The 11380-nt window shown below is 46.1% G+C and overlaps 2 protein-coding genes across 3 annotated transcripts; both read left to right on the top strand.

Moving 5' to 3' along the window:
* Positions 1-2835: 2835 nt before the first annotated feature.
* LOC133921160 (cell number regulator 1-like) lies at positions 2836-4062 on the top strand. Its single transcript, XM_062365929.1, has 4 exons — positions 2836-3126; positions 3216-3287; positions 3408-3620; positions 3742-4062. The coding sequence occupies exons 1-4, from the start codon at positions 2952-2954 to the stop codon at positions 3831-3833; spliced, it is 552 nt and encodes a 183-aa protein (XP_062221913.1). The 5' UTR covers positions 2836-2951; the 3' UTR covers positions 3834-4062.
* A 3067-nt stretch (positions 4063-7129) lies between these two features.
* LOC133921159 (galactoside 2-alpha-L-fucosyltransferase-like) lies at positions 7130-10991 on the top strand. 2 transcript variants are annotated; one of them, XM_062365927.1, is made up of 2 exons: positions 7130-7628; positions 9336-10991. In XM_062365927.1, the coding sequence occupies exons 1-2, from the start codon at positions 7385-7387 to the stop codon at positions 10796-10798; spliced, it is 1707 nt and encodes a 568-aa protein (XP_062221911.1). In that variant the 5' UTR covers positions 7130-7384; the 3' UTR covers positions 10799-10991. The 2 variants fall into 2 exon arrangements, with proteins under 2 accessions (XP_062221911.1, XP_062221912.1); XM_062365928.1 differs by lacking the exon at positions 7130-7628 and adding an exon at positions 7958-8010.
* The last annotated feature ends 389 nt before the right edge of the window (positions 10992-11380 follow it).

Genomic DNA, 11380 nt, shown 5'->3' with positions numbered 1-11380 from the left:
GATATGCCGATCAGTCCGGAGTATCCGGTCTAGTCCTGAGTCTCCGATCTATACAGGATTTCGAGAATAACTAAGAATTAACGCGAACAGCTAGAATCTAAAGTTGATACTAAGTCTACTAGATATCACAAAGCTTAAACAACAATAAATACTAGCAAGATGATCACTAGAACTAATTATATAGAAAATTCTAAAAGCTACACAATTAAGTAAATTGCACAAATGAGAACATAAGGGATTATCCCAAAGTTCAGCCACCTCACAAAGAAGTGTCTATGTCTCCATTGAGGAGCTCACAAAGAGCTGGGTCTTTTCCAATCCTACCCTCTTCTAGCGACCACAAAGATCAAGCTAGAATTTCCTTACTCAATTAAAGTCGTTTACAAACTTCCCATGGCACTTCACAAAGATTGGGTGCTCTACGGGCGACGCCTTGCCGTCTAGAAGTACAAGGCTCCAAGAAAAAATGATCACAGCAAATACTTGATGAATAACTCAATGCTCAAGTGCCTTAATCTCACTCCAAACCCAAACTCACTAAATTTACGCAAAACTAAGCACTAGAGATGATAGGAGGGACTTTGAATGCTCTTGGAATGCTCTAGGAGTATAGAGTTCAGCAGCAACAGGAAGCCTTTAATGCCATGGAGTGTGGAAGTATATATAGCCATCTCTAAAAAACTAGCCGTTACTGTTCTAACAGACCTAACTCGGAGTATCCGGTCTCAATTCCAAAACGGCGTCAGAACGGTCACAAAACTGTGTCAGAACTAGCCGTTACGGTTCTGTTAAGTTATCGGAGTCTCCGGTGAACACCGGAGTCTTTGGTCTTGACAGGGCTACCACTCAGATAAAGTCCGGAGACTTGCCGGACCCTCCGGCTTCTCTAGGTACCGGAGTATTCGGTGAATACCGAAGACTTCGGTCCTTTTTAACAAAAGAATAAATATTAACCGAGCCACCCTTGCCAGAGTCTCCCTCGGATACTCCGGTACAAATATTTTCTCCTACCGGAGTATCCGGTGAACACCGGAGACTCCAGTCTTTTTCAACAAAAATAAATGCCTAACCGAGCGACCTCTGGCAGAGTCTCCCTCGGAGACTCCGGCATTAAAACTCACCAATCACCGGAGTATCCGGTGAACACCGGAGACTCCGGGCAAAAAGAAATTCGGAATCGAGCACCTTCTGCCGGAGTTTGTCTCGGAGACTCCGGTCTAAATACTGAGTACCGGAGTATCCGGTGAACACCGGAGACTCCGAACTCAGTGAACTTCTGTCTAACATCCCAGTGTCCGTAGGTGAATGTATCTCTCAACTTATTGGTACTAAAGGATATCTTGAGCATTGAGACACTAAACAAGCAATCAAATGCAACCCTTTTAATAGAGCGGTTATACTAGACTCAATTTCAAAAAATAGAAAAATTTAAATCTTATTGAGTATTTCTCGTTGCTTTTCTTTTCTTTTCGAAGGGCGTCAATCGTACTGTTGCAGTAACCCAAAAATGCAGGCACCCACTCTCTCCGTAATACAGTACTTGCGGAGTACTGTAGCACTAGATAACTCCACTGCTAGCGTTGGTCTAGGGATATGAGAAATGCGGATGTAACCTGGTAGCAATTTGGACTAGCCCAAGCACCTTGTTAGTATATTTTGTCTTTTTGAAATATTCATATACGTGTGCCGAATATCACCATTTTTTAGAAGCTTGTAGAAGAATAAAGATCATATATGATGACTGCACAACCGAATGTGCATAGATGCTAATATATATGCTACTAGGAGTAAAGATATGAATACGATGTTCAGTAAGCAACCTATTTCTTCATCCAAATTTAGGGAATGCATCTGCATCAATTTCTTCTTGAAAAGTAGCACAGCAACATCCCTTTATGTTTAGAGCATCTCCAACCAACTCTCCATCCCACTATCTATCGCTATATATAGCGATTCTATCCGATCGATCGGCTCCAACTGACTCTCTACTCGTCTGGCTATTTTCTGGGGCTCACATCTCCTCCCGATGGCTCGCTACTTTCCTTGACCAACGCTCGTCATCTCTTGAACGGATGAAGAATGAGACCCGCTGTGAATAATATTCGACATCTCTAATTTCCTTTTCCATCTTCTCTGTCAAAATAGTGGCTTTATATTATTCCAAAAAATTTAAATTTTTTTACGTGTTCCATAATCCATGTGCAACTCATTTTAACTGAATTCATTCAAAAAATTTATGTAGAATTTAAAATAAAATTCTCCAAAAAAGATTATTTTATAACTTCTAACAATTAATAGGACCTCAAATAAATTCCAAAAAATGGAAAAATTCATTAATATTTTTCTTATATGATGGACTTATTTCTAAAATTAATTTTAGCCCTAGGTTATATGGTAAAAAAGTGAGTTTCTTTGTAATACTCTATTTATATGTATTGTTATCATTTCATGTGATATTCTTTTTTTAATTTAATTTTAATTCAAACAAAACTTAAATATATATAAAATGTAGCTATTGAAAATATAATTGTTGCAAATATTTTTTATTTATATGATACTAATAAAATATAGGTAAGTGGAATTTAACGTGTGAGATTTAAAAGGTCGGATGAAGTACTTAGAAAAATAGAAAATAATTTTTTTAAGATGTTCTCTATATAAAAACATAGGAAGCGAGATTTAAAAAGTCGATGGTAGATGCTCTTATATCTGGATGAAAAGTGCACTGCTAATTGGTAATCGCCATTACAAGTTGTCAAGAGGTTGAAGCTTCAACTGTGGTGCATTATTTAGCACCAGTACCGAAGTACGTGACCGAAGACTTGCCGGAGACTCTTCCTGGGTCGCGACGGGCACCCGAGAGAATCATTAAAAGAGGAGCCAGGTCCTGCCTGCCTTTCGCATCAGCTTTGGCATAAACAAAAAAGACACGTATTCCGAATTCCGAATCAATGTATCCCGCAGCCCCACCCGACGCGTATAACAAGTTCAGCACCGGAGCTCCGCCAACGGCACCGCCGCCGGTAGCATACCAGCACCACCACGGGATGAATCCTCCGCGTTCCGGCGGCGGGCTGAACACATGGTCCACCGGTCTTTTCCACTGTATGGACGACCCGGGGAACTGTAAGTCCCTTTTCTCGTCTTCAGACTTTCTGAGCCATGACCACTGAAAGTCACTCACCATTCACATCCGTTTATTTCATGGAGATAAGGTCTCATCACTTGCATGTGCCCCTGCATTACCTTTGGGCAGATCGCCGACATCGTGGATAAAGGGACCTGCTGTGAGTTTTTTTTTTTTTTTTGGTTCTTCTTCTCCATTCAAGCTTCCAGCTTCCTCCTGCGTGTTCCGAAACCGCTCAAAGATCTTGACGTTTCACTGCTGCAAAACCGTGATTTCGCAGCATGTATTGCGAGTGGGATGATCTACGGGCTCATCTGCGCGTCGACGGGGCTGGGGTGCCTGTACTCGTGCCTCTACCGATCCAAGCTGAGGGCGCAGTACGACCTGGACGAGGGGGAGTGCCCCGACTTCCTGGTGCACTGCTGCTGCGAGCATCTGGCGCTGTGCCAGGAGTACCGGGAGCTCAAGAACCGCGGCTTCGACCTGGGGATCGGTAAGTGTGCTTGCTTTGCTTCTCAGCTTCTCAAGCGATGGCCTGGTGTTGTCGAACAGTTAGTTCAACGGAAGAAAAGTTTTTGGGTGCTGATGAATCGTACGTTTCATGTGTGAAAAAGGTTGGGATGCCAACGTCGAGCGGCAGAGGCGAGGCGTCGCCGGAGGAGCGGTGATGGGAGCGCCGGCCATGCCGCTCGGCATGATGAGGTGATGGCTGTAAAATGTTGGTGCTTTGCTTTCATGAATTCTGTGATGCTCTGTCCTTCGGGCTTTTTCTTGTCTGGAGATTAATGCCTATGTTTTCAGTTGGGTGTGTACTGTATAACTGCGTATTGTCTGTGTACTTGGTATCTGTAATGTACTCTAATTAAGTGGATTTCATGTAACCTATGAATTTATTATCAGTTTAGATGTTACGAAGATGGTAATAGGTTTGACGAGAGATCAAGAGGTGTCTTTAGGTCTGCAAGTTCTACAAGCAAGCATGCAGACTGCAGAATAATCTCGGCGTGGTTCAATTCTTTTTACCCGAAGAAATGAAAAAACAGAGGGCCCATCATACACGGCTGCGGGGACGACCCAATACGGTTGCGGGCCACCACAGATTCGAACCGCAATATCGTCTGGGCTTTTAGTTATTAAACATGAATACTCCTAACTGGGCTTGTATAATGTATACACTTAACACTACCGTCTATACACTTCCTTAGAAATTCGCCGATTCGGCCTTTCGGACTTGCGAGCACGTGACTGCCGGCTGGGGCGGGGCTTCTCGGCCGAGAGACATGCCCGCCGGCGCAGAGGTCCTCCCAGCTTCCCTCGCCACGCGGCACGGACTCTGGCGCCATCCATGCGACCGTGCTCCCGGGAAAATTTCTTCGAACCCGTAAGCACCGACGCGTCGCGGCGGCTCATCTCTTCACCCTGCATCTCTGTTCTACACACGATGAAGCTGGCAAGCATGTTTCTCAAACAAACAAAAAAAAAAAAAAGCTGGAAAGCGCCAGTGCGGCACTGTAAGCGGCAAGCCATGTGGGCGCTTGGCCGTGACATGATGCGGACATGCTTTCGTGTCACGCCGCCCACGGGCGAGCAGTGAAAGTGGGGCGTGGCTGATGGCTCCGTGCGCGGCCACGTCTGGCATCACGGACCGATCCAGGTGCAGCGAGCAATGCGTGCATGTAATTATACTCGCTCACCGCCCCACCCACGACGAAAGGCATGGGCTACGATGCAGCGGCTAAGGTAGCCTTTGCCATCGGGTCATGTGATCCCAACGAAATTTCGTGAGTTCCATAAAAATTATCATTCTTAACTGTTCATTTATATTGTTAACTCTGTCCCGGTGGTGACCCGGTATGACCCTCGGCTGGCTCCGCCTCTAGGCTACATGAAAGCGGTCGGACACGCGCCGCTTTTGCCGCGCGAATAGCCTCGATCGAACGATCAAGTGCGTCCCTTCAGAAAAACCTGTGCAGCCTTTGACGAGACAAGTTTGCCGCGTGGATTTCTTGGTGACAGGCTCACTTCAAGGCGTCGCTGGCTAGTGTAGTTGCGCTTGTTTAAGCGGCTCCTATTCCTTGCTGCTGTCCGTAGTTAACGCACGCTTGATTTAATGATTCGTTTGTTCGAAAACGATGTTTTCCTTGTAATATTCGTTCGATATTCCCAAGATTGTCTCCTAGGAGTACCTAACTGTCCTGAGATTTGAGAGCTTGGAAAGAGGAAAAAAGTGAATCCGAGGAAGAACAATGGCGATGTACCATTACTACCGCTTCTGCAAATGGATCCTAGGATCAGTGCTCCATGCCAGATTAATCTTCTCTTCTAGCGGTAAATGTTGCTATAGAAGACTAAATTAAACGTGGTGGGAATCTGTGTCAAATGTGTTGTTCCGAAGATGAGGCGTGGTGAACTTATCATCTAATTAGGATATATCAATGACAGTTATGTAGAAACACTAAGAACAGGGTTCGAAAAATCGTCGGTAGCCGTTCGATTACCGACGGATTCGATCTGCACCATATTCACAAGTCGACTGGTTTTCAATCAAACTCAAATTCAAATTTAAAAAAAAAACAAAAAGTTAACCAAATCCATCCGATTTTCATTGAATTACTATGCGGTTACCACCCACGAGTGGTTATCTATGGTTAAACGCATTGGTGAACCATGATAAGAACAGCCCTAAATCACCAAGTTAATATCCAATAGTAAAGAACAAGTAACCTGAAGAGCAAGACTATTAATAATGATCAAGTAAACTAGACCTTAGAATATGGTCTACGTTATCACACGTCTCACTTAAACCATTTTCATTATATAGTATCATACCCACTAAATATATAATTTATTCTCAATAACAGCACATATGTAATTCTCGTACACGTGCTGGAGACAGTTTCCCGCACTTCTGCTGCACTTGTGATATGTGAATCGTGATTGCGCAATGCTCGTACTTGATGGACACCTCCCGCCAAGTCAAATTACATAATTAACCCTAACCACAGTTGAACAACCCCACACCACACGCGCATGAAAAGGAAAGAAGAGGAAAAAGTCCATGAGCAGCTCCATTCTCGGTGTCCTCTCCGAGTGAAGTTATCGGACGATCAACGGGTTTTAAGATGCTCACACCAGTTTTGTTTCATGTACCAGTTCTGAAGATAATCACTCCGGTAAATACGGTAGTGCGTAGTACTAGTACTAGTGTATGGCAGAATCACAGCTCTTTTCAGCATGGATGAACGACTATATATGTACATCTGGGAGACTGGGTCACAATGTCAATTTGCAGCTCGTCGGCGTTGAATGGTTCCGACGCCCATATTGTAGTGCTCCAACTACCGCCATTCATTCAATTAAGCTCTGCTCCAATAATAGTACCTGTCTGATCCCAAGGACTGCCATCGCATCTGTCTACAAAAATGAAGTTGCCTTCGTGGGAGAATCGACTCACATGTCATCGGAAAGTCGTCGTGTTCCTATCAATTCAATCTGGCAATGCTGCAAAAGAAAAAAGAATCATCTCGGTAAGCGAACAACAGGACAGTTACAAACTAACAGAGACATGCGAGGGTATTAGTATACTTGTATATAATTCATAAGTTATAGTTAATGGGAATAATCTTTACCGTCCAACTAAGTGGATCAAACTATTACTATGTACTGTTTATCCTTTTAAAAATATATTTAATTTTTTATTAATTACCTTCAATATCTAGACATTCAATATTCGTCTTCTAAATATTATAAAAATACATTCAATATTTTATTATTTATCTTTCATACCCTTTCAGATTGCTATATATTAAATTGATTTCACGTGTACCGTTATTGTCTCAATAAAGGATGGAGTTTACCAATCTATAAAATAAGAAGGAAAAAAAAAAGACGATTCGTTCCTATCACGGTGACCCACAAACTAACTAATCAGCGATCACAAAAGGCTAACAACTCCCTTGCAAGAATCAAAACAGTTAAGTACTCGCAAATGCGAATAGAACAAGTGGGCGTTGCAGAAACCAACAAGGGAACGGTACTTGGTATGTGTATGATCGGGCACACGTCGGCGTCACTCCCTCTCCTTCCATTTCAAGGACCCCGCAGCTTCTAACAGGTTGACCATCTCCAAGCCTCCAAGGAGGAGGAGAGAAGCCGGCACAGGCAACACACGGATCAAAACGTGAGCTTAAGAGGCAGAGGGGATCAAGAAGCAGAGCAGGTAGTAGAGCCACATAGTTAGTGAGGGGAGGGAAGGAGATGGACATGAAGCGGGCGCGGAGCCCTCGGGCTCCGGCCGACGGCGAGGAGGACAAGAAGAGAGCCGGGTGGCGCGGCGGCGGTGTTCGGCCGAAGATGGTGTTGGTAGGCTTCCTCCTCACCCTGCCTCTGCTGGTGTTCGTCTTCGGCGGCCGCTGGGGCAGTAGCTCCTACCCCTCTTCCCCTTCCGGCCTCAAGCCCGTCGGCCGCCACGTTGCCGCCGGCGAAACGCCCCAGAGTCAAAGTAAGCTTCCTTTTCTCTGCGCCTTTTCCGTTTTGTGATTTGTGAATCAGAATTGGGGCGATCACGTCCCACGTAAGGCAGAGAAACTCGTTGACCGGCAGCATGCATGGGAATTCTTGCTCTTCGCGCTCCGATTCTTGGATGGGATGGGATTGGCCTATGAACAAGCAGCTGTTGTGGTAAGCAATTTTGCGCCTTTACGATTCCGCGAGGTGGAGTAGAAATTTGCGTTTTGTCAGGAGGGCGGATCCAGGGTGGGCGGAGGCGTTTACGGTTTCGCTGTCAATGAGCCTCTGACAAATTTTTTATCATGGATGATATAGAAAAACGAAAAGGGAGAGGGAGAAGAATAAGAAGAGAAGGAAGAGGAAGAGGAAAAGAGGTGAATAAATCCTGTCTGAGTCCTCTACATCCGCCACTGGTCGGGTGATAGTTGAGCGTCTAATTCTTGAGGACGTCTATCGTTGATTCGTGCTAGTACTGTATTTGGTACACTGGCATTATAGCCATGGCCAAGCACACCGCGTACTAATGAGATCACTTAAATTCTGAGTATGAAGTGCGGATCTGGCTTGCTTGGATAGTCCAAATTTGTGCTGGAATCACCGATCGCGAACGTTCTCTCTCTCTCTAGATACTCGTTCCGAGATCAGATCCCACTTGCAGTGACCTTGAACAATGGGTTTCTGGTTAATCTTACGCTGAGGCGACCCTGTTGTGCCAATGGTGTTCTCGTGGATCCGGTTCCTCTGATTTCACCGAAGTGAGGAATAGTGTTTTGTGAGATGATGAACAATATCTCTAACATATGTGAGAGGATGAACAGTATCTCTAGTGCAGAACAACCTACCAGCGGTACTGTAGCAAATCTGTCGGTCACTGCATCGATTTTTACTGTTTATAATACAGTACTATTAAATCTGACGCGTTCATTTTAAATTAACGGTTCACATCTCGTTAAAATCACTTACTTCATCGGAGAGTGAAGTCGGACGATCTCGTTCTGTCGTCATGGCGTCACAGTATCATGGTGCATCATTGCCCGGATCTTGTCGTACTACCTCATCACCGTTCCTTCCAAAAGGGTGTGGCCTTTGCTGTAATGTCGTTGGCTTGTGTGTGTTCTAGATGGCCCAGACGTTACTTGAGTGGTCCCCGAGTTTAGGAGACAAACTGTTATTCTTAAAGTCCCTGACGTTACTTGATTGGTTCAACAAGTTTCCAGACAGAGTGAGGTGGTAGTTCCCCTGATCACGGTTCACGTTCCTAGCAGTTATGCTGATCTTAACTCAAAATGAAATTTGGAAAGCGATGAGTTGCACTTTAAGTCTGCCGTACTTGTGCTGTGACTGTCAGTTGAGCTATATAAAGTCATTTCGTTAACTATACTGGGGCCGAACTTCAGAATTAACCTTTTATCCTTTCCTTGTTGAAAGAAAGAGCAAAAACAGATGCTGAGCCCTTAGTTTAGCAATATAACATTTGTATATTTTGAAGTACATGGTTTTGATCTTAGTTTCATAATTCAATTTCTTGATATCTTGACTACCTCTATTTGTTTCCTTTTTTTTGAAACCGTGCTAGATCTATGTGTTGTTTCTGTCCGGAATAAGAAGCATCTAAGCAGTAGCATCGTGCTAATTATTTTTTCATCTTCTTTTTTAACTCATCTGTGGTAGTTAATTCAGTGATGTACCTTTTCTGCAGAAACTGCAACTCCGAAGGATGTCTCTGCATCAAACACAGCTCTGTCCCAGGACAAACTTCTCGGAGGATTACTCTCTGCGGCATTCGAAGAATCCTCCTGCCAGAGCCGCTACAAATCCAACCTTTACCGGAAGCCTTCTCCTTTCCCGCTCTCCCCTTACCTCGTGCAGAAGCTGAGGAAGTACGAGGCGTACCACAAGAAGTGCGGCCCGGGGACCAAACGCTACCGCCGGGCCATCAAGCAGCTCAAGGACGGGCGCAACGTCGACAACTCGGAGTGCAAGTATGTGGTGTGGTTCCCCTGCAACGGCCTCGGCAACCGCATGCTCACCATCGCCTCCACGTTCCTGTACGCGCTCCTCACCGACCGGGTGCTCCTCATGCACGTCGCGCCGGAGCAGGAGGGCCTCTTCTGCGAGCCCTTCCCGGGCAGCTCGTGGGTGCTCCCCGGGGACTTCCCCCACAACAACCCCCAGAAGCTCCACGTCGGCGCGCCGGAGAGCTACGTCAACATGCTCAAGAACAACGTCATCCGCAACGACGTGCCGGCGTCGTCGTTGCCACCGTACGTCTATCTCCACGTCGAGCAGTCCCGCTTGAAGCTGTCTGACAACGTCTTCTGCGACGAGGACCAGGTAACGCTCAGCAAGTTCAACTGGATGATACTCAAGTCTGACAGCTACTTCGCGCCGGCGCTCTTCCTGACGCCGATGTTCGAGAACGAGCTCGCGATGATGTTCCCGCAGAAGGAGGCCGTGTTCCATCACCTCGGCCGGTACCTCTTCCACCCGACGAACAGAGTCTGGGGAATCATAAGAAGATACTACGAAGCGTATCTTGCCAGAGTGGACGAGAAGATCGGGTTTCAGATCCGGATTTTTCCGGAGAAGCCGATCAAGTTTGAGAACATGTATGATCAGCTCATCAGGTGCATCAGGGAGCAGCAGCTGTTGCCTGAACTCGGCACTGCCGAGCCGACGAACACGACTGCTGATGCAGGGAAGGTGAAGGCCGTCCTGATCGCTTCCCTGTACTCGGGGTACTACGATAAGATACGTGCCATGTACTACGAGAGCCCGACCAAGACCGGCGAGATCGTCGCGGTGTACCAGCCAAGCCACGAGGAGCAGCAGCAGTACACGTCGAACGAGCACAACCAGAAGGCGCTGGCCGAGATCTACCTGCTCAGCTACTGCGACAAGATCACGATGAGCGCCTGGTCCACCTTCGGGTACGTCGCGTACAGCTTCGCCGGCGTGAAACCGTGGATCCTGATCCGGCCGGACTGGGACAAGGAGAGGTCCGAGGTCGCGTGCGTCCGGTCGACGTCCGTCGAGCCGTGCCTGCACTCGCCGCCGATCCTCGGGTGCAAGGCCAAGAAGGAAGTCGACGTGGCCGCCGTCAAGCCGTACGTCCGGCACTGCGAGGACGTTGGGTTCGGTCTCAAGTTGTTCGACAGCTAACTTGGACTGGAGCAGCCAGTTCGGTTCAGTTTCGCCCTCCGAACGTGTTTTGGGGATTCGTTTTATTCGTTTTCGATACCTACCTGTACACGTGGAAATTGCAAAGATGGCTTTCTGTACTGCATTCAAATTCGTTCTTCATAAAACAATTCGGGATATTATTAGAGGAGAGTATGCCTTTGCCTTGTTGGAACTTTCTTTTTGTCTCCTCCTTTCTGTACATAATCTCTTCTTATTAATATAACAGCCAAATGCCGTACTGATTCTTTCGAAAAAAACAATTCGTGATATACATACGTTGATACTGTCACCTTTCATTTTTTTTACCGGTCTATACGCGATTCTTTTGTTTCTTACAGTTAACTAATTGATCCAATTGCGAATGATGATCAATAAGGAACCACCGATCGAATTAAAACTATTTAATTTGCTGACTTCTGTGCCGTGGGCGTTCATGCGTTCCATCAGCGACACCACCCCCCCCCCCCCCCCCCCGCCCACGGCATGCGTTTGCCAATCGAGGTAATCCAGCGGAAATGCAAAGTGCCCATGATCATGTACGAGTACCTGTCATGCGTGCGA

This window comes from Phragmites australis, chromosome 6, assembly GCF_958298935.1.
Source record: "Phragmites australis chromosome 6, lpPhrAust1.1, whole genome shotgun sequence".
In the NCBI taxonomy this organism is placed as follows: Eukaryota; Viridiplantae; Streptophyta; class Magnoliopsida; order Poales; family Poaceae; genus Phragmites; species Phragmites australis.
This window is presented reverse-complemented; position numbering and strand designations above follow the sequence as displayed.

What these genes read in the sequence shown, in the direction of transcription:
- LOC133921160 (XM_062365929.1), top strand. Translation starts at nt 2,952, where the DNA reads ATGTATCCCGCAGCCCCACCCGACGCGTATAACAAGTTCAGCACCGGA. An exon ending in TATGGACGACCCGGGGAACT is followed by an intron (nt 3,127 to 3,215) that starts GTAAGTCCCTTT and finishes CATGGAGATAAG; the next exon opens with GTCTCATCACTTGCATGTGC. An exon ending in CGGCTTCGACCTGGGGATCG is followed by an intron (nt 3,621 to 3,741) that starts GTAAGTGTGCTT and finishes TGTGTGAAAAAG; the next exon opens with GTTGGGATGCCAACGTCGAG.
- LOC133921159 (XM_062365927.1), top strand. Translation starts at nt 7,385, where the DNA reads ATGGACATGAAGCGGGCGCGGAGCCCTCGGGCTCCGGCCGACGGCGAG. An exon ending in CGAAACGCCCCAGAGTCAAA is followed by an intron (nt 7,629 to 9,335) that starts GTAAGCTTCCTT and finishes CCTTTTCTGCAG; the next exon opens with AAACTGCAACTCCGAAGGAT.